General features: G+C 41.1%; 4 protein-coding genes across 8 annotated transcripts; 3 read left to right on the forward strand and 1 right to left on the reverse strand.

The window, feature by feature from the left end:
• Positions 1 to 341: 341 nt before the first annotated feature.
• On the forward strand, positions 342 to 4805 carry LOC141914596 (protein YIPF3-like). Of its 4 annotated transcripts, none has more exons than XM_074805831.1 (11): positions 342 to 408; positions 593 to 647; positions 750 to 877; positions 1128 to 1277; positions 1375 to 1467; positions 2867 to 2998; positions 3096 to 3218; positions 3306 to 3429; positions 4062 to 4139; positions 4224 to 4376; positions 4646 to 4805. In XM_074805831.1, the coding sequence occupies exons 1-10, from the start codon at positions 376 to 378 to the stop codon at positions 4346 to 4348; spliced, it is 1041 nt and encodes a 346-aa protein (XP_074661932.1). In that variant the 5' UTR covers positions 342 to 375; the 3' UTR covers positions 4349 to 4376; positions 4646 to 4805. The 4 variants fall into 4 exon arrangements, with proteins under 4 accessions (XP_074661932.1, XP_074661933.1, XP_074661934.1 ...); XM_074805832.1 differs by having other exon boundaries at positions 4227 to 4376; XM_074805833.1 differs by lacking the exon at positions 4224 to 4376.
• Positions 4806 to 5102: 297 nt separating this feature from the next.
• On the forward strand, positions 5103 to 7231 carry LOC141914592 (small ribosomal subunit protein uS17-like). Of its 2 annotated transcripts, none has more exons than XM_074805823.1 (4): positions 5103 to 5143; positions 5347 to 5472; positions 5775 to 5980; positions 7063 to 7231. In XM_074805823.1, the coding sequence occupies exons 1-4, from the start codon at positions 5132 to 5134 to the stop codon at positions 7187 to 7189; spliced, it is 471 nt and encodes a 156-aa protein (XP_074661924.1). In that variant the 5' UTR covers positions 5103 to 5131; the 3' UTR covers positions 7190 to 7231. The 2 variants fall into 2 exon arrangements, with proteins under 2 accessions (XP_074661924.1, XP_074661923.1); XM_074805822.1 differs by lacking the exon at positions 7063 to 7231 and adding an exon at positions 6198 to 6969.
• A 2747-nt stretch (positions 7232 to 9978) lies between these two features.
• Positions 9979 to 14953, reverse strand: LOC141914595 (CWF19-like protein 1). Its single transcript, XM_074805830.1, has 13 exons — positions 14911 to 14953; positions 14632 to 14716; positions 13744 to 13825; positions 13565 to 13666; positions 13263 to 13483; positions 13056 to 13177; positions 12523 to 12845; positions 12143 to 12222; positions 11948 to 12063; positions 11738 to 11831; positions 10400 to 10522; positions 10220 to 10317; positions 9979 to 10141 (listed from the first exon to the last, which is right to left on the reverse strand). The coding sequence occupies exons 1-13, from the start codon at positions 14931 to 14933 to the stop codon at positions 10003 to 10005; spliced, it is 1608 nt and encodes a 535-aa protein (XP_074661931.1). The 5' UTR covers positions 14934 to 14953; the 3' UTR covers positions 9979 to 10002.
• Positions 14954 to 15772: 819 nt separating this feature from the next.
• LOC141914599 (ecdysone-induced protein 78C-like) lies at positions 15773 to 20166 on the forward strand. Its single transcript, XM_074805836.1, has 8 exons — positions 15773 to 16109; positions 16221 to 16330; positions 16761 to 16902; positions 17117 to 17319; positions 17462 to 17612; positions 17820 to 17983; positions 18317 to 18422; positions 18623 to 20166. Exons 1-8 carry the CDS (start codon positions 16001 to 16003, stop codon positions 18919 to 18921), a joined length of 1284 nt encoding a protein of 427 aa, XP_074661937.1. The 5' UTR covers positions 15773 to 16000; the 3' UTR covers positions 18922 to 20166.
• Positions 20167 to 20300: the final 134 nt, after the last annotated feature.

The raw sequence follows: 20300 nt of genomic DNA on the forward strand, positions 1-20300 counted from the left end.
TGAACACGGACAAAAAAGCCGACCAAATTCTGGTCGGCAACTGTACAGCGAATTTGAATGCACGCGTCTGGGTGGTTGGTTACACTAGGATCGTAGAGCGACAGAGATCACTGGTGGAGACAACCGCTGCCAGTGCTGGGTGAAGACTGGCCACGCTGACCGTCTGGTGCTGGCATCTAGCAGCAGTACTCCGAACTAGGGTTAGGGTTACGAACCGGACTGGCTAGGGTTAGGGTTACGAACCGGACTGGCCACGCTGACCGTCTGGTGCTGGCATCTAAGCAGCAGTTCTCGGAACTAGGGTTAGGGTTACGAACCGGACTGGCTAGGGTTAGGGTTACGAAACCGTCTGGTGCTGCCACCAAATTTGTAAAGATGGAACTTGACACGAATGATTGGTATTCAAAGGTGTTTATTTCTCTTTAAATCAATTATGACACTTGCATAGAATCGATATTCGTTAAATAGAAATGTTTTATAAACTAATGTGTGATATTGTAGTCAGTAATCAAGTGTTTGGAGGCATCTAACATGACCTAAACCATCGCCTTATTTCTCTCGACTCACTTGCCAGTGTTGGTTTCTGTTGTAGGATGCAAGTGATAATCCAGCTGTGATTAATATGGATGGATTTGATAATAATGAAGGTTAGTAAATGGTTCCCTCTGCCACCATTTGGTGGCTAAATCCTGATTACTAATTATTTGATTAATTTAATCTTGACAAATGTTAAATTTCTTAATAATAAGGTGTTAATTCGGGTGCAACAACAATGATGCATCACCAACGGCAACTGGGTACAGCTTCGGATGACGGCAATAATGAGGAAAATAAACTGAATTTATCGGAAGGTTTAAAACAGAATGTCACATCATTTGTAAGTTTTCTTCTGGATGAGGGCCTCCGAATGAGATCCTCCTAATGAGGGCCTCCAGATGAGGGCCTCCGAATGAGGGCCTCCGGATGAGGGCCTCCTAATGAGGGCCTCCTAATGAGGGCCTCCAGATGAGGGCCTCCGAATGAGGGCCTCCGGATGAGGGCCACGGAGCTCGTGAGGTTTTACTAGTTTCACAAATAGACCGTCCGATGTGGAGGTCTAATGAATGATGCATATTGGTTGTTTGTAGATGTGGCAGGCAGGAAAAGCTCAAGCTCAACAACTCACGTCCTACGCTAAAATCGATATTCTACGACCTTATTTCAACGTTGAACCGCATCAAGTTGGACAAAGACTGTTGTATTCTTTGGTGCCAAAGTTTCCTGGCACAGCTCCACAGGTAGGAATCAGAAAGAGGGAGAGAGAGGAGGATGAGAGAAAGGATGAGTGAAATGATGAGTGAGAGGGTTGTATTTAATGCTCTTACTGTATTTCAGAAATTACCCAGTGAATTATATGGTCCAACGATGTTAGTTTTTACACTGGTGGCGCTACTGTTGTTTCAAATGAAAATGTCCGGTCATCATGTTGTAAGTAAAACGGCCATTTTGGATTGATGTTTTACTATCTTGCAAAAAGGGTTTAGATATAGGGTTATGTCAAAAATTGGTTATGTTGATATTTTGCGGGGTGAAGGCGCTCTAATGGGTTCAGCTATAGGATTATGTTGATATTTTGCAGGGTGAAGGCGCTCTAATGGGTTCAGCTATAGGATTATGTTGATATTTTGCAGGGTGAAGGCACTCTAATGGGTTCAGCTATAGGATTATGTTGATATTTTGCAGGGTGAAGGCACTCTAATGTGTTCAGCTATAGGATTATGTTGATATTTTGCAGGGTGAAGGCACTCTAATGGGTTCAGCTATAGGATTATGTTGATATTTTGCAGGGTGAAGGCGCTCTAATGTGTTCAGCTATAGGATTATGTTGATATTTTGCAGGGTGAAGGCACTCTAATGGGTTCAGCTATAGGATTATGTTGATATTTTGCAGGGTGAAGGCACTCTAATGGGTTCAGCTATAGGATTATGTTGATATTTTGCAGGGTGAAGGCGCTCTAATGGGTTCAGCTATAGGATTATGTTGATATTTTGCAGGGTGAAGGCGCTCTAATGTGTTCAGCTATAGGATTATGTTGATATTTTGCAGGGTGAAGGCGCTCTAATGGGTTCAGCTATAGGATTATGTTGATATTTTGCAGGGTGAAGGCGCTCTAATGGGTTCAGCTATAGGATTATGTTGATATTTTGCAGGGTGAAGGCGCTCTAATGTGTTCAGCTATAGGATTATGTTGATATTTGGCAGGGTGAAGGCGCTCTAATGTGTTCAGCTATAGGATTATGTTGATATTTTGCAGGGTGAAGGCGCTCTAATGTGTTCAGCTATAGGATTATGTTGATATTTTGCAGGGTGAAGGCGCTCTAATGGGTTCAGCTATAGGATTATGTTGATATTTTGTAGGGTGAAGGCACTCGAATGTGTTCAGCTATAGGATTATGTTGATATTTTGCAGGGTGAAGGCACTCTGATGGGTTCAGCTATAGGATTATGTTGATATTTTGCAGGGTGAAGGCGCTCTAATGGGTTCAGCTATAGGATTATGTTGATATTTTGCAGGGTGAAGGCGCTCTAATGGGTTCAGCTATAGGATTATGTTGATATTTTGCAGGGTGAAGGCGCTCTAATGGGTTCAGCTATAGGATTATGTTGATATTTTGCAGGGTGAAGGCACTCTAATGGGTTCAGCTATAGGATTATGTTGATATTTTGCAGGGTGAAGGCGCTCTAATGGGTTCAGCTATAGGATTATGTTGATATTTTGCAGGGTGAAGGCGCTCTAATGGGTTCAGCTATAGGATTATGTTGATATTTTGCAGGGTGAAGGCGCTCTAATGGGTTCAGCTATAGGATTATGTTGATATTTTGCAGGGTGAAGGCACTCTAATGGGTTCAGCTATAGGATTATGTTTCGCGTATTGGATCGGAGGTTCTGCCCTTATTTGGAGTGTGGCTTACGTATCAAACTCACACATCAGAGGAATGCAAGTTGCGTCATTACTGGTACGTTTATAACGGGCTTCCGTATTACTCTTTACGAGCTACCGTACTCACGTTGAGGGTATGCACTAATGAGCTGCTGTAATATTTGTTTTTGTAGGGGTATGCACTAACAGGCCACTGTATTGTATTGTTTCTCGGGACAGTAATTCACACCTCTCACACTCACATGCTGTTCTATTTATTATGGGCGATATTTGGAGGTCTATGCACGCTGAAAATGGTTCGTATTTATAACTGATCTCGTCTCCGATCAATTCTATCTCATTGTTGATTCGTCTAATTAATCAATATTATTGATTATTTTCAGGTGACCGTTTTATTAGAACGAATATCCGGTAAAACTCAGCGTATCGTCATGGCAGCGATTGTTGTATCTCTTCATCTGCTGTTTTTACTTTATTTACATTTCGCTTATCATCGAGTTGTCGAAGGTCAGTTGTTATCTTATCTCTGATTGGTTTTATCTGTTAGTTGTTATCTTAACTCTGATTGGTTCATTCTGTAAGTTGTTATCTAAACTCTGATTGGTTCATTCTGTTAGTTGTTATCTAAACTCTGATTGGTTCATTCTGTTAGTTGTTATCTAAACTCTGATTGGTTCATTCTGTTTACTAACAATATATCTATTTCACATTGAAGCTGCCATCTTGAATTTTGAAAGTAGACTCCAAAATGGTTTACGCTGAGGGACTTGTATTCTGCGTGGCGAACTTCAGTAATCGGAGTAATCGACTATTTTATTATTATTATTATTATTATTATTATTAATGTATTTATAGGACTATTTGTGTACTAAGTCAAACTAAATGTCAATTAGTCTGAACTATAGTCGGTAATTTAACGGGATTGTGCATGGTCGCTGTAGTTTGAGCCTAGTTCCAAAATGGCCGACACTGTTTGCCTCCTTATGACCAATCTATAGTGCGTTCGGTTATTAGTTATGACCACTAGTCGAGACTCACTACAAAAACTGAAGTTCGTCCTGACCGTCATGCGTGATCCAAGATGGCCTCTTTAACATGTTATTTAGAATATTAATGAAGTTGATCGATTTATTTGTTAGATATTTCCGATTTATTGAAAGACACCGGTAACTATGGTAACATGAAAAATGCCGCTGCTGGGTTACACTCTGTTCCACGTACGTTTTCTATCGGTTTAGAGATATTTATTTATTCGACAGTTTGAATCTTTAGTTTTAAATCTCTGTCTCTCTCTGATTTAGTAGTAGTCGATACCGTGACACAGAAATCAGTGATGGCTAAAATACGGATAGGGAAGTTACGGAACGATACTGTTGTTCCGTTGCCAGCAGCTGCTGCTGCTGCTGCTGGTGCCCGGCATCATTAAGACATAGTTTTAATATCTATCATACTGAGTATGTTCTTATTCAATCCTCACTCATATTCACTTCTTAGGGACGTGTCTGGTGTGGTGTCTGGTTTGATCGCTAGGGGGCTCTAGGTGCGAGGGTTGGTGTATGATTCTATATCTAGGTGGCGCTTGTAATTCACTAGATGCATGTTGTAGCTGTTGTTTTCAAGTTTTGCTCAATTATTTCAGTAATTAGTTTAGTTTTGACTGAACTGCACAATTGAAAACTCAATGTTAACTCGTAAAGTTATATTTGATTATTTGATTTTTCAGTTTTGGATAAGATGTGAGCCCCTGCTGGGCAGTGATTGGTCTGGGCGTAGTGGTGGACCGAATTATGGACTGCGGACCAAGTGGTGGTGGCCGTTATTCATTGTAAAAATCTTAATATATTCAATTATCATTTTGTAAATAAACTGTAGATTTATCCTTAGGTAGGACTTCATCGTTATTGGTATTTAAGTTATTTGAGGATTTTGAAGTAATTGGCAACTGGCCGGACTTATTTTCAGTCGGACTACTGGTTGGTGCGGTATGTTGGTCCGTCTCCTTCCGGACAACTGGTCGGACAATCCTAAGCGGGTTAAAGCTACGAAAAATGAAGTAATTCTACGAATTTATGATCTGAAATATGATGTTATTTTCCATGATCGAATTCAAATACAAAAACCCGCAGCGGATCCGTTTAGAAAGGACTGCGTGTACCGGAAGTATGTTAGCCCCACATGCATCAGATCCTTTCCACTTCCGGAGTAAATCATGGCGGAACAAGTGAGTTAAAATATAACACGTTAAAACCGGCATATTATTTAAACCCGGGGTTTTACCGATAAATTAACCACATTTCCAATAATCGGGAAGTTATATTTTTCGGATGGAGTTGTTTGAATTCTGGGTTGAATCGAGTAAATGTGAATTAACAGCAGTTAAATATGTTTACTGATAGTCTGTGTTTACTCCTTTCTGTTACACAGACTGAAAGAGCGTTTCAGAAACAACCGACGATCTTCTTAAACAAGAAACGAGCTTTGATAACCGGTAAAACAAAAAAACTACGATACGTCAAGAATGTAGGATTGGGTTTCAAAACCCCTAGAGAGGTTAGTCCCCCCCCCCCCCTACTGTCTGTCTGCCTGTTCAGCAGTGTTGTTACACATGACATGTCATGTCACTATTTGGTAATTCCGTTAATTAATAATCTGCACTTGATTTTATTATTAGCAGAGTACCTGCTTTCCTGTGCATCAGGGCTCGGGTAGAATCTATGTGGTGCCATCCAGGTTTGAATCCCTGCCAAGGATGGAAAGTTTTGGTGTTATGGTTTGAATCCTGGCAATAGTGGATTCTACTGAACGTGAAACTGCAGTCTGTTGAACTAATTGAGCAATGTTTCTGTTTTCAGGCAATAGATGGCACTTATATCGATAAGAAATGTCCATTTACCGGGAACGTACACATCAGAGGTCGGATATTGAGTGGAGTTGTTATTAAAATGAAGATGCAGAGAACGATCGTCATTCGACGCGATTATCTTCATTACGTCAGAAAATATAATAGATTCGAAAAACGACATAAGAATATGTCTGTTCATCTGAGTCCTTGTTTCAGGTAATAACCTTCTCATAACTCAACTCACAACTCCCTGTCATTCCCTCACAACTCCCTATCATTCCTCGCAACTCCTTGTCACCCCTGGCAACTCCCTGACACCCCTCGCAACTCCCTGTCACCCGTCGCAACTCCCTGTCAATCCCTCGCAACTCCCTGTCATTCCCTCACAACTCCCTGTCATTCCCTCACAACTCCCTGTTCAGATATTTTTAAGGGATGTCCAGTTGGGAGATGTTGTAACATGTTATTTAATGATTCATTATTTTAGGGATGTCCAGTTGGGAGATGTTGTAACATGTTATTTAATGATTCATTATTTTAAGGATGTCCAGTTGGGAGATGTTGTAACATGTTATTTAATGATTCATTATTTTAGGGCTGTCCAGTTGGGAGATGTTGTAACATGTTATTTAATGATTCATTATTTTAAGGATGTCCAGTTGGGAGATGTTGTAACATGTTATTTAATGATTCATTATTTTAGGGATGTCCAGTTGGGAGATGTTGTAACATGTTATTTAATGATTCATTATTTTAAGGATGTCCAGTTGGGAGATGTTGTAACATGTTATTTAATGATTCATTATTTTAGGGCTGTCCAGTTGGGAGATGTTGTAACATGTTATTTAATGATTCATTATTTTAAGGATGTCCAGTTGGGAGATGTTGTAACATGTTATTTAATGATTCATTATTTTAGGGATGTCCAGTTGGGAGATGTTGTAACATGTTATTTGATGATTCATTATTTTAGGGATGTCCAGTTGGGAGATGTTGTAACATGTTATTTAATGATTCATTATTTTAGGGCTGTCCAGTTGGGAGATGTTGTAACATGTTATTTAATGATTCATTATTTCAGGGATGTCCAGTTGGGAGATGTTGTAACATGTTATTTAATGATTCATTATTTTAAGGGATGTCCAGTTGGGAGATGTTGTAACATGTTATTTAATGATTCATTATTTTAAGGATGTCCAGTTGGGAGATGTTGTAACATGTTATTTAATGATTCATTATTTTAGGGATGTCCAGTTGGGAGATGTTGTAACATGTTATTTAATGATTCATTATTTTAGGGATGTCCAGTTGGGAGATGTTGTAACTGTTGGTGAATGTCGACCTCTCAGTAAAACAGTCCGATTCAATGTTGTAAAGGTTGCTAAGGGAACAGGATCTTCGAGAAAAGGATTTTCTAAATTCTAATGTAACAAACGTGAATTTAAAATAAAACAAATTAAATTCAAATATATCAGAATCAAATTCAATTTCATTCAATCTGACACCAGAGGAGTCCCACAATCGGAGAGGAGTCCCACAATCAGAGAGGAGTCCCACAATCAGAGAGGAGTCATACAATCAGCGAGAAGTTCCACAATCGGTGAGGAGTCCCACAATCAGAGACGAGTCCCACAATCAGAGAGGAGTCATACAATCAGCGAGGAGTCCCACAATCGGAGAGGAGTCATACAATCAGCAAGGAGTCCCACAATCAGAGAGGAGTCATACAATCAGCAAGGAGTCCCACAATCAGAGAGGAGTCCCACAATCAGAGAGAAGTCCAATTAAGGTACTACCACAACCCCTGTACATCCTCTATTCAGCATCAGGACCGCTCTGAATCGGAATCAATAATTACTGAGTTCGAACCCGGCCCATACGCTTAGTTTAATAATGACGCTATGATCGCCATCTATTGGATTTTGGATGAACTCACTAGATAGCTCTTACTGGTCTCACTGAGTCTTCTTCAGTGGGTTGAAATCACACTCGCCATCTGGTGGATTTCTATGCTACTACAGTTTAATGATGGTTTTATCCACCAGATGGCGAGTGTGATTTTAACGGATTAATGAAGAGTCAGTGAGACAAGTAAGAGCTATCTAGTCGGTTCAGCCAAATTCCAATAGATGGCGATAACGTTAGAAATCTTGATATCCTCTCGTCGGGCACCCTGTACATCCTCTATTCAGAGCATCAGGACCACTCTGAATCAGTCAGTAATTACTGGGTTCGAACCCGGGACACCCCTGTACATCCTCTATTCAGTATGAGGACCACTCTGAATCAGTATCAGTAATTTGATTGCTGGGTTCGACCCCGGGACACACCTGTACATCCTCTATACAGCATCAGGACCACTTTGAATCAATATCAGCAATTACTGGGTTCGAACCCGGGAAACCCCTGTACATCCTCTATTCAGCATCAGGACCACTCTGAATCAGCATAGTCAGTTATTAACTGGGTTCGAACCCGGGACACCCCTGTACATCCTCTATTCAGTATCAAGACCACTCTGAACCAGTATCAGTAATTGCTGGGTTCCAAACTTTTGGTACATAGAATAATGATACTATGATCGCCATCTATTGGATTTTGGATGAACTCACTTGATAGCTCTTACTAGTCTCACTGACTCTTTTTTAGTGGGTTGAAATCACACTCGCCATCTGGTGGATTTCTATGCTACTACAGTCTAATGATGGTTATATCCACCAGATGGCGAGTGTGATTTTAACGGATTAATGAAGAGTCAGTGAGACAAGTAAGAGCTATCTAGTCAGTTCAGCCAAATTCCAATAGATGGCGATCACGTTAGAAATCTTGATATCCTCTCGTCGGGCACCCTGTACATCCTCTATTCAGCATCAGGACCGCTCTGAATCAGTCAGTAATTACTGGGTTCGAACTCGGGACACCCCTGTACATCCTCTATTCAGTATGAGGACCACTCTGAATCAGTATCAGTAATTTGATTGCTGGGTTCGACCCCGGGACACACCTGTATATCCTCTATTCAGCATCAGGACCACTCTGATCCAGTATCAGTAATTACTGGGATCGAACCCTGGACGGCCCCTGTACATCCTCTATACAGCATCAGGACCACTCTGAATCAATATCAGCAATTACTGGGATCGAACCCGGGACACCCCTGTACATCCTCTATTCAGCATCAGGACCACTCTGAATCAGCATAGTCAGTTATTAACTGGGTTCGAACCCGGGACACCCCTGTACATCCTCTATTCAGTATCAAGACCACTCTGAACCAGTATCAGTAATTGCTGGGTTCCAAAACTTTTGGTACATAGAATAATGATGCTATGATCGCCATCTATTGGATTTTGGATGAACTCACTAGATAGCTCTTACTGGTCTCACTGACTCTCCTTTAGTGGGTTGAAATCACACTCGCCATCTGGTGGATTTCTATGCTACTACAGTCTAATGATGGTTTTATCCACCAGATGGCGAGTAGGATTTTAACCGATTAAAGAAGAGTCAGTGAGACCAGTAAGAGCTATCTAGTCGGTTCAGCCAAATTCCAATAGATGGCGATAACGTTAGAAAATCTTGATATCCTCTCCTCGTAGGACACCCCTGTACATCCTCTATTCAGCAGCAGGAATCACTCTGAATCAGTATCAGTAATAACTGGGTTCGAACCCGGGACACCCCTGTACACCCTCTATTCAGCATCAGGACCACTCTGAATCAGTATCAGTAATAACTGGGTTCGAACCCGACACACCCCTGTTCACCCTCTATTCAGCATCAGGACCACGCTGAATCAGTATCAGTAATAACTGGGGTCGAACCCGGGACACCCCTGTACACCCTCTATTCAGCATCAGGACCACTCTGAATCAGTATCAGTAATAACTGGGTTCGAACCCGACACACCCCTGTTCACCCTCTATTCAGCATCAGGACCACGCTGAATCAGTATCAGTAATAACTGGGGTCGAACCCGGGACACCCCTGTTCACCCTCTATTCAGCATCAGGACCACGCTGAATCAGTATCAGTAATAACTGGGGTCGAACCCGGGACACCCCTGTACACCCTCTATTCAGCATCAGGACCACGCTGAATCAGTATCAGTAATAACTGGGTTCTAACCCGGGACACCCCTGTGCACCCTCTATTCAGCATCAGGACCACTCTGAATCAGTATCAGTAATAACTGGGTTCAAGTTATCTGAAGATATTTTATTTTATTGCTGAAATATTTACAAGTTAAAATCATATTTTTGAAATAGTTTTCTGAATTCTGCAGCCATTTCTTTCTCTTCATCGATGGAATATTTACAGTTTCTCCAATCAATTCTATCAGTCATATCCAGTATCTCAGCTCCCGCTAATACCTCTCTATATTCAATATAAATATTATCAATTAGTTTATTATTATGATTAATATTAATCGAATCTGATTGGTCGACTACAAACCTTCCAAACTGTAGCGGAAACGATTTCTTTATTCGATGCAGTAATTTGTCACCAGAGGGCAGTTCTACGTAGAAGTAGGGGGCACCTTCGGGTACGATCTGTAAATCAGATGAATCTATTATTGAGCTGTAGAGGGGTGATAGGTGATAAATGATAAAAGGGGTGGTAGGTAATGGTTACCTGTTTGATGTCAGACATTTTCGGTATTTCGTGAAGTTCAAACGATGTTTGTTGAGATTGAGCGCAATCTAGAAAACTTTCCTTTAACTCATCACCAGCCGTCGATACAGGAATCGGTACAACCTACAGAATATACTAACTATATACACATCAACCCTACATCACCTCCTCCCACCCCTTCACTATCTAATAGACTCACCGGCCGTCGATACAGGAATCGGTACAACCTACAGAATATACTAACTATATACACATCAACCCTACATCACCTCCTCCCACCCCTTCACTATCTAATAGACTCACCGGCCGTCGATACAGGAATCGGTACAACCTACAGAATATACTAACTATATACACATCAACCCTACATCACCTCCTCCCACCCCTTCACTATCTAATAGACTCACCGGCCGTCGATACAGGAATCGGTACAACCTACAGAATATACTAACTATATACACATCAACCCTACATCACCTCCTCCCACCCCTTCACTATCTAATAGACTCACCGGCCGTCGATACAGGAATCGGTACAACCTACAGAATACACTAACTATATACACATCAACCCTACATCACCTCCTCCCACCCCTTCACTATCTAATAGACTCACCGGCCGTCGATACAGGAATCGGTACAACCTACAGAATATACTAACTATATACACATCAACCCTACATCACCTCCTCCCACCCCTTCACTATCTAATAGACTCACCGGCCGTCGATACAGGAATCGGTACAACCTACAGAATACACTAACTATATACACATCAACCCTACATCACCTCCTCCCACCCCTTCACTATCTAATAGACTCACCGGCCGTCGATACAGGAATCGGTACAACCTACAGAATATACTAACTATATACACATCAACCCTACATCACCTCCTCCCACCCCTTCACTATCTAATAGACTCACCGGCCGTCGATACAGGAATCGGTACAACCTACAGAATACACTTACTATATACACATCAACCCTACATCACCTCCTCCCACCCCTTCACTATCTAATAGACTCACCGGCCGTCGATACAGGAATCGGTACAACCTACAGAATATACTAACTATATACACATCAACCCTACATCACCTCCTCCCACCCCTTCACTATCTAATAGACTCACCGGCCGTCGATACAGGAATCGGTACAACCTACAGAATATACTAACTATATACACATCAACCCTACATCACCTCCTCCCACCCCTTCACTATCTAATAGACTCACCGGCCGTCGATACAGGAATCGGTACAACCTACAGAATACACTAACTATATACAACCCTACATCACCTCCTCCCACCCCTTCACTATCTAATAGACTCACCTGTATTTGTAAATGTTGAGTTCTATAATTTCTCTCAAATGAAACAATTTCTTTTTTTTCTTGTTTAAACATTTTTCTCAATGCTTTTTTATATCTGAATCAAACGGTTAAGGCATAACCCATAGCAACGATATCGTAACCCATAGCAACGATATCGTAACCCATAGCTACCCCTCAATAATCGATATTTATAATGGTAGTCAAGGATACGAGTTGATTTCATTAACGACATCGTCAGGAGCGCTGACTGTTGACTGATAATGACCAATAGGTAAAATCAGTACGTGATCGGGGACTAGTCCACCTTTAGCTAGTGCTAGATATACCTAAAAAACGGAAAACAGCAAGTCCAATATGGAGAGAACCAGTCCAATACAAAGATAGAACCAGTCCAATTATACTTACATTCTCACCAACACTGACAACTAAATGTTTTTCAACTTGAGGACTTCCTAAACAAAACCAACACGGTCCAGTGGGCTGAGCTGTAAATATAAACAACCAGCCCATTAGCTTAATACCAGGGGCCAGTTGCACAGTCGTGACTTAAGTCCAAAAGTGGTCTTAAATCTGAAGACTGGTCTTAAGTTGTTAGATTGTCTATAGAACTAAGTTGGTCTTAGACTGGTCTTAAGTCTAAGCCATGACTATGGAACCAGCCCCAGGAGCTAGTTTTATAATCTGGTATCATCTTTTTATCTTGGAACTATAAATTCAACCTCACACTCTATGTACCACTAAAATCACTGATGGGCCGACTGTAATACAGTGACCTTGTCACTCACCTTGATGTTTTTTAACCGAACGACCTTGACCTCCTTGGTGTTGTTTTTTACGTTTTGTGTCTGGATTCTGTGATTTAGTATCGAAGAATACTGGATTAATCTCGGTAGTAGGTTGAGCTGTTGTAGGTTGAGTTGTAGGTTGAGGAGTATAAGGTCTCTCCGTGACGTCGTCAGGTTGTTTCGTTAATTCAGTTTGATCCATGCGACTCATTGGTTTTATACTAAACGCATATAAAAACTTGCGTTTCTCACGGTTACCGACTGGAGCGAGCGCGATGTATCGAGTCACGTGATTGGTCGATTCCGATAGAATCTGATGATTCCTGAATTATTGAAACACATACAATAGATTCCTCGCTTGACTCTGATAATCCCGTGCCCTGCAAATCATGCCCCGGGAATTGATCATCTCGGACTGCGCCCGGAATTGATCATCTCGGACTGCGCCCGGAATTGATCATCTCGGACTGCGCCCGGAATTGATCATCTCGGACTGCGCCGGAATCATTGTCTATGGTAGTTTATATACACACCTATAGGGGGCTCTCTCGTAGTGATAGCCTTCTAAACCGACAAAATGATATCTAGGTTTTAAAACAAGGCATAATTGTGAAATGGCTTCGGAACCGGAATCAATTGAAGAGAATTCGCCTTCCTGGAATAAACAACAATACTGGTTACTAGAGACCTCGACTAAACCTTGACTAACACTAACAACAACAGTAGATTATATTACTTACTACAGGAGTAGAATATTTCTCTACATTTCTCGCCCATTGAGACGTCAACAATATATCAACTCCTTTAAATCTGCTATCGGTTGTCATGGGAACGATTAGTGATTGAATATCTTCATTGTTGAATTCTGCGTCTGTTTTGTTGATATCGTTATTGATTTTCTGTTTACCGCTTAAATACGCGATCTGTAAACCACTACTGCTTGTATATATACCAGTCTTACCTATAATACAGTACACTGTTAGTATGGTGGACCGTCAGGGGCATGTTATATGATCGGTACGGTGTAGTGTAAGGTACATACCGAGGTAGGTTAAATTCGGACACAATTCACAACCGTTGATATCTTGATAATAAATACAGTTATCCATGTTACACGGTCCCAGAATATACGTCGGTATCGGAACTAAAAAATACATCAATCAATATTCATCAATAATTCACTATTTCACAATCAGTAGAATATTGATATTATTTAAATACCTTTCTCTTTTCCGTTGATGTATGATTGAAATTGTTGGATTGATTCGGCTCCGTTAAAAAACTCCCCGACACAAAGTAACATCTATAAAAAAAACAGCTCATTAGTGACAGGGGTCGGTAGACTGAGCCATACCGCGGGGAGGGATGACAGGGGTCGGTAGACTGTGCCATACTGCGGGGAGGGGTGACAGGGGTCGGTAGACTGTGCCATACCGCGGGGAGGGATGACAGGGGTCGGTAGACTGTGCCATACCGCGGGGAGGGATGACAGGGGTCGGTAGACTGTACCATACAGCGGGGAGGGATGACAGGGGTCGGTAGACTGTGCCATACCGCGGGGAGGGATGACAGGGGTCGGTAGACTGTGCCATACCGCGGGGAGGGATGACAGGGGTCGGTAGACTGTGCCATACCGCGGGGAGGGATGACAGGGGTCGGTAGACTGTGCCATACCGCGGGGAGGGATGACAGGGGTCGGTAGACTGAGCCATACCGCGGGGAGGGATGACAGGGGTCGGTAGACTGTGCCATACCACGGGGAGGGATGACAGGGGTCGGTAGACTGTGCCATACCGCGGGGAGAGATGACAGGGGTCGGTAGACTGTGCCATACCGCGGGGAGGGATGACAGGGGTCGGTAGACTGTGCCATACCGCGGGGAGGGATGACAGGGGTCGGTAGACTGAGCCATACCGCGGGGAGGGATGACAGGGGTCGGTAGACTGTGCCATACCGCGGGGAGGGATGACAGGGGTCGGTAGACTGAGCCATACCGCGGGGAGGGATGACAGGGGTCGGTAGACTGTGCCATACCGCGGGGAGGGAGGGGGCCTCCAGAGACTGGCTCATACACTGAACTCTCGCTCAATTTTCTGACAGCGAACTTACATCGAATTGTCCATTCTTCTTTAGAACTGATCGAACTCTTGAGAATAAACTATTGAATTTACCAACAACATCTCCAGCAACAAGTCTGCAAACAAACAATACAAAAATAATATCACCACTAACAGAAAGATTTATCTGAACTTGAAAAGTTCTGATATTGACAATAGACTGTTCACTGTTCTGTGCAGGGTTGAACGTTCAGGACTGAACACTTAACACCACTTAACACGGGCATCAGTTTCATGCATTTAATAATTAGTTAATTAATGATTCAATTACATTTTTATAGAATCCGCACTCATTTTTCCGTTTTGAGTGCGCGACGACCTTGAGAATAGTTTAACTATTTTACCAACATAAACCGATATAAGTTTAATTGAATTGACAAAATGTTTAAAATATTTTTTTAAATTTAAAGGTTAAATAGATTCATGAATATCGATTTGATATTGTAGCGAGGCTTAATTTTATAATTTCAAAAACATTCGAACTCATTTTTGTTTTATAATTGGGCGACGACCTTGAAAAATAATTTAACTATTTATCAACATGTACCGTTATAATTTTATATATTTATACCGATTTCCTAACTAAATCACATATGTCGTCATCTTTCAAGAAATCGAATGTATCTTTCTAAATATGTAGTTTAATAAATAGATATATTTTTCGCTTGCTTACTTCTGCGTTCTAATACTTTTTGGTAATCCGGTCATGGCGGTAATTCGGATTTCCATAGTGTTAATCCGCTGCACCAAAATAGTTATTTTGAAAACCGTTAAATCTACTTAAATAATTCAGGAAACTAATTATTTTCATCATATTACTCCATTTTAGGACCCTTTTTAGATATTAATTCGTTTTATAGATGACATCTGATTGAGTTAGGTAATTGTTTACACTATCAGTGAACCCACGTGGTTTTCCTGGAACTGAACGAAAATAAACATTTTACCAAGTACCAAATAGGGTCGAATTTAAACTCTGTTCAACAGAAATAGAGTCATTTAATTGTAATAAAAAACTCATGTTGATTCAATAAATTTAAATCATTAAGATAAGGTCTTTGTTTAAATGATGAGCAGCTGAATTTGTCGAGTAAATAAGGGTATATTTATTCGCCGTACATTCGGGCACCGGGTTCCATTCAATGGACGCCATATTATTGTAAAAAAATACAATAAAAAAGCGTTTGAAAAGATTCAAAAAAATCGGCGCAGATTTGAAGCGGCGAAAGTTAGGAAAAACCGGTTCAATGTGACATGTTGAGAAGTGATATTTGAGATAAACGCTGTGTTTTGTCAGCGACTGATAATTGCGCGGTTTGTGATCGGGAGTAAGAGTCGAGAGAGGAGGTGATGTTGAAATAATGGTTGATAGGAATTCTACAATAATTGATGAGGGAAATATCTTATCATCATCAACTGTAGCAGCGATAATGAATCAATCACCGCCTCCATCAACGTCCGCCGCCACTGGTAAGTGAGGTTCGATATGGATTGTGGACTCTTCTCGGAGTCTCAGAGACTCCCGGCGGAGTCACCGGGAGACAGTTTGATGATGATGTTGGTGTTTTTATTGTATTGTAGGTTTAGTAGTAACAGATAAACCTCAGACGCAAGTGTTCATTCCGTGCCGTGTTTGTGGTGATAAAGCTTCTGGATATCATTATGGTGTAACGTCATGTGAGGGCTGTAAGGTATGTACCCCTCCTAGCACCCTCGCCCTGTACCCCCTCGCCCTGCACGCCTCCCTCTGCACCCCCTCCCCTGCACCCCCTTCCCTGTACCCCGGCCCGCCCTGTACCCCCTCCCCTGTACCCCTCGCCTGTACCCCCTCGCCTGTACCCCGGCCCGCCCTGTACCCCCTCGCCCTGCACGTCCCTCCCCTGCACCCCCTCCCCTGCACGTCCCTCCCTTGTACCCCCTCCCCTGTACCCCCTCCCCTGTACGCCCCCCTCCTGCACGCCCCCCTCCTGCACGTCCCTCCCCTGTACCCCCTCCCCTGTACGCCCCCCTCCTGCACGCCCCCCTCCTGCACGTCCCTCCCCTGTACCCCCTCCCCTGCACCGCGACTATCTATATCCATTTTTCATGTTTTAACTATCATCTATTTGATATATTTCACAGGGATTTTTCCGTCGAAGCATCCAAAAACAGATTGAATATCGCTGTTTGAGAGATGGAAAATGTTTAGTAATTCGTCTAAATCGCAATAGGTGTCAGTACTGTCGGTTTAAAAAGTGTTTAGCAGTTGGAATGTCTCGAGATTGTAAGTTATTTGTTTTACTAGCCGTATGGGCGTGTCATTACATTGATTGACAGTTTTACCGCTGTACATTATGGGCGTGTCTATTTACATTGATTGACAGTCTATTTTGTTTACACATTATGGGCGTGTCTATTTACATTGATTGACAGTCTATTTTGTTTACACATTATGGGCGTGTCTATTTACATTGATTGACAGTCTATTTTGTTTACAGCTGTGCGTTATGGGCGTGTACCTAAGCGTATAAAATGTCTGGAGGAACAGATGGTGGCGACACCTACTGAGCAGCAGACAATTGAAGAGAAACATCAATTAGCTATTTATGATATAATACTAGGAGTTTCACAAGCGCATCACGCAAACTGTCATCTTACTGAGGATAAATTAAAATCACTACAGAAAACACCTAAAGATCTGGTAAGATTTAATATCAATCTGCTCCCAGTAACCCCTCAGACAGACTGCTGTCTGTAGTCTGTACCCTGCACCCCCTCAGACAGACTGCTGTCTGCACCCTGTACCCCTCACACCTGACATGTTTATGCTATTTATCTTTCAGTGTACGGTAAAATTAAAAGTAGAAGATTTTGAAGATTCGAGTTTGATGTCGATGATTTTAACGACTCAAAGAATAACAATGTGGGAAACAATCGCTACATTAATGACTCCGACAATACAACAACTTGTAGAATTTGCTAAACGAGTTCCAGGTATCAATATCTCATTCCTCTCACTCTACTGCCTGAAATATATCAATCTCACTCACTATGTGATATATCAATCTCACTCACTGTGTGATATATCAATCTCACTCACTCACTCACTCACTCACTATGTGATATATCAATCTCACTTATCGTACCCTGTGTGATATATCGATTCTAATGTGTGATATATTTTGATTTTGATATATTTAGGATTCACTAATTTACCTCAAGATGATCAGTTGATATTGATAAAGACAGGATATTTTGAGATTTGGCTCGTTAGAATTGCGCGAATGGTGAATGTTAACAATACAACAGTTGTATTCAGTGACGGATCAATTGTCAACAGAAATCAATTGGATATTGTTTATTCCGTACGTATTTTACTGTTTACCGAGTCTCATAATTCTGCGGTTGCTCAAAAGTTGGTACAAGTTTAACCCGTAGATTGTTGATATTGTGATAATGAAATTGCGCTATATGACTTAATTCTATCTATTTATCCGATATTTCTATTTGAGCAACTGATCCCAGGATTTACTACTGTAGTCGATACTCACATGCCGCAGTGGGAATACTCACATGCCGCAGTGGGAATACTCACATGCCGCAGTGGGAATACTCACATGCCGCAGTGGGAATACTCACATGCCGCAGTGGGAATACTCACATGCCGCAGTAACACTATGATATTTGTCTATTTTCAGCCGGAACTCGTTCAGAGTTTGTTTGATTTTTCCCTTGCGTTTAATTATCTCAGACTCAGTGACACAGAAATCGGTTTATTTACAAGTATTGTTCTACTTACACCAGGTATTTAACTCCCTCTCCTCCTACCTCCCTCTCCTCCTTCCTACCTCCCTCTCCATCCCTTCCTACCTCCCTCTCCATCCCTTCCTACCTACCTCCCTTCCTAGCTCCCCCATTCATCCCTTCCTACCTCCCTCTCCCTTCCCTTCCTACCTCCCTCTGATTTCCTTTCACTGATGCTGAGAGTGTTGTATATTTTGTAGATAGAATTGGTATCACTGATTGTAAAGGTGTCGAAGAAGTCCAAGATAAATTAATTGAAGCGTTAAAACTACAACTTTCTCGCAATCATTCGACTGAACCTCAATTATTCGCTAATTTACTGATGAAATTACCAGAACTGAGATCAATAGGAGCTCAACATCATCAACTTATACATTACTATAGAGAAAACTGGTCTCATATGAAATTACCTCCTCTCTTCTCGGAGATATTCGATATTCCGAAAAATGACGATGATGGCGATGATGATACCAGTAATAATGAGGAGGAAAAGTCATAGACTACGGACCAGTGAACTGTGGAGAGGGATATCGATTGTCGAGATCTGTATTCAATTAATTATCTGTATTTTAAACTATGATCTCTGTATTATCATAATTATTATTATTATTATTTTGAATATTTAGTTTTAAAAAGAGTCTCAGGTTTTTAGTATAAAAAGAAAATACACACAACACACAGAATTCGCTGATATTTTATTTTTATTATAGCGAAAAATGTGCATTTAATTAAACAAAAAAAAGCCTTAAAAAACACCGACATGGCTCAGGGTAATCATCAATATAGACAGGTGTATTTAAGCGGTTTCTTTGATTTCAGTTTTTGGATTTTGTGCCAAAATGTTTGTTATTATTGTAAATAGATAAATATAGGATGTTATTAACATATTTAATATGTAGATTTATCAATGGACATGACATCAGGACTGTGGGGGTGTAATGTGCTGCCATCTATTATTAAACCATGTAAACACTGAATTGTCTGGAATATAATTCCGAAATGTAGTTCTATTTTCAGGGTCTAATTGTATCTCGGTATTTCGGGTGTTTTTGTTTTCTGTCTTTTACAAATTTAATCAATTCTATTTTTTAAAAAAGAAATGAATTTTTTACACACAGTCTGATCTAGTATTGCCCTCTATAGGAGGATTATTGTACTGTTTTATTGTTCTACCTCGATTTTATATTTTCATTTTAAAGTTAATCTCCCTATGAGAGTTTCAGTGACTCCCCGAGACGGTCAGTGACTCCCAGAGTGGAAGTTTCAGTGACTCTCTGAGACGGTCAGTGACTCCCAGAGTGGAAGTTTCAGTGACTCCCCGAGACGGTCAGTGACTCCCAGAGTGGAAGTTTCAGTGACTCTCTGAGAATGAGTCATTTGTAGTCCTGTTTTAGATGTTTCGCCAGTAAACTATAAATCATATATTTGTTTGTGAGTCGACACAAGTAAAACTACTGTTAATCATAATTTCCTCTATTTCTCATTTCCTGAAGTCGTATTTCTTAGATTTCTCAGGTTCTGATCTCAGACATGTTTTTACTGAGTTAGTTCGTTGGTTAGGGTTAGTGTAGTAGAATACACCTAGTTAATAATTTAGGGTTTGATTCATGGTTTTAGGAATATCTAGTTTTAGTCCCTTTTCAGTGAGTGCAGTTTCTTCAAAAAGCCAAATGTTTATTTTAGTCATGAAATTTCACCTTCATTTGATGAAGACTTTAAAAAGAACTTGTACTAAAGTACTTATTCATTTAGAAATATATCGATCTGAATCTTAATAAAATTCAGCTTTTTAGTGTTTTGTTTTTTTCTGGCGCATCGTGTCCGTTTCCAACCAGAGGATTTGACTAAGAACCGGACCTATTTCCAATGGAACGGGTT

The sequence above is a fragment of the Tubulanus polymorphus genome, unplaced genomic scaffold (assembly GCF_964204645.1).
Source record: "Tubulanus polymorphus unplaced genomic scaffold, tnTubPoly1.2 scaffold_51, whole genome shotgun sequence".
NCBI lineage: Eukaryota > Metazoa > Nemertea > Palaeonemertea > Tubulaniformes > Tubulanidae > Tubulanus > Tubulanus polymorphus.

Excerpts from the sequence above, each read along its gene's own strand:
- LOC141914595 (XM_074805830.1), bottom strand. The coding sequence starts at position 14,933 with ATGAGTGCGGATTCTATAAAAAT. Across the intron at positions 13,826-14,631 it reads AGAAGAATGGACAATTCGAT|ATGTTACTTTGTGTCGGGGA; the intron begins GTAAGTTCGCTG and ends TTTTTTTTATAG. Across the intron at positions 11,832-11,947 it reads GTCGTTAATGAAATCAACTC|ATATAAAAAAGCATTGAGAA; the intron begins GTATCCTTGACT and ends CGTTTGATTCAG.
- LOC141914596 (XM_074805831.1), top strand. The coding sequence starts at position 376 with ATGGAACTTGACACGAATGATTGGTATTCAAAG. Across the intron at positions 648-749 it reads TGGATTTGATAATAATGAAG|GTGTTAATTCGGGTGCAACA; the intron begins GTTAGTAAATGG and ends CTTAATAATAAG. Across the intron at positions 1,278-1,374 it reads TTCCTGGCACAGCTCCACAG|AAATTACCCAGTGAATTATA; the intron begins GTAGGAATCAGA and ends ACTGTATTTCAG.
- LOC141914599 (XM_074805836.1), top strand. The coding sequence starts at position 16,001 with ATGGTTGATAGGAATTCTACAATAATTGATGAGGGAAATATCTTATCA. Across the intron at positions 16,110-16,220 it reads ATCAACGTCCGCCGCCACTG|GTTTAGTAGTAACAGATAAA; the intron begins GTAAGTGAGGTT and ends ATTGTATTGTAG. Across the intron at positions 18,423-18,622 it reads TATTGTTCTACTTACACCAG|ATAGAATTGGTATCACTGAT; the intron begins GTATTTAACTCC and ends TATATTTTGTAG.
- LOC141914592 (XM_074805822.1), top strand. Across the intron at positions 5,473-5,774 it reads GTTTCAAAACCCCTAGAGAG|GCAATAGATGGCACTTATAT; the intron begins GTTAGTCCCCCC and ends TTCTGTTTTCAG. Across the intron at positions 5,981-6,197 it reads CATCTGAGTCCTTGTTTCAG|GGATGTCCAGTTGGGAGATG; the intron begins GTAATAACCTTC and ends GATATTTTTAAG.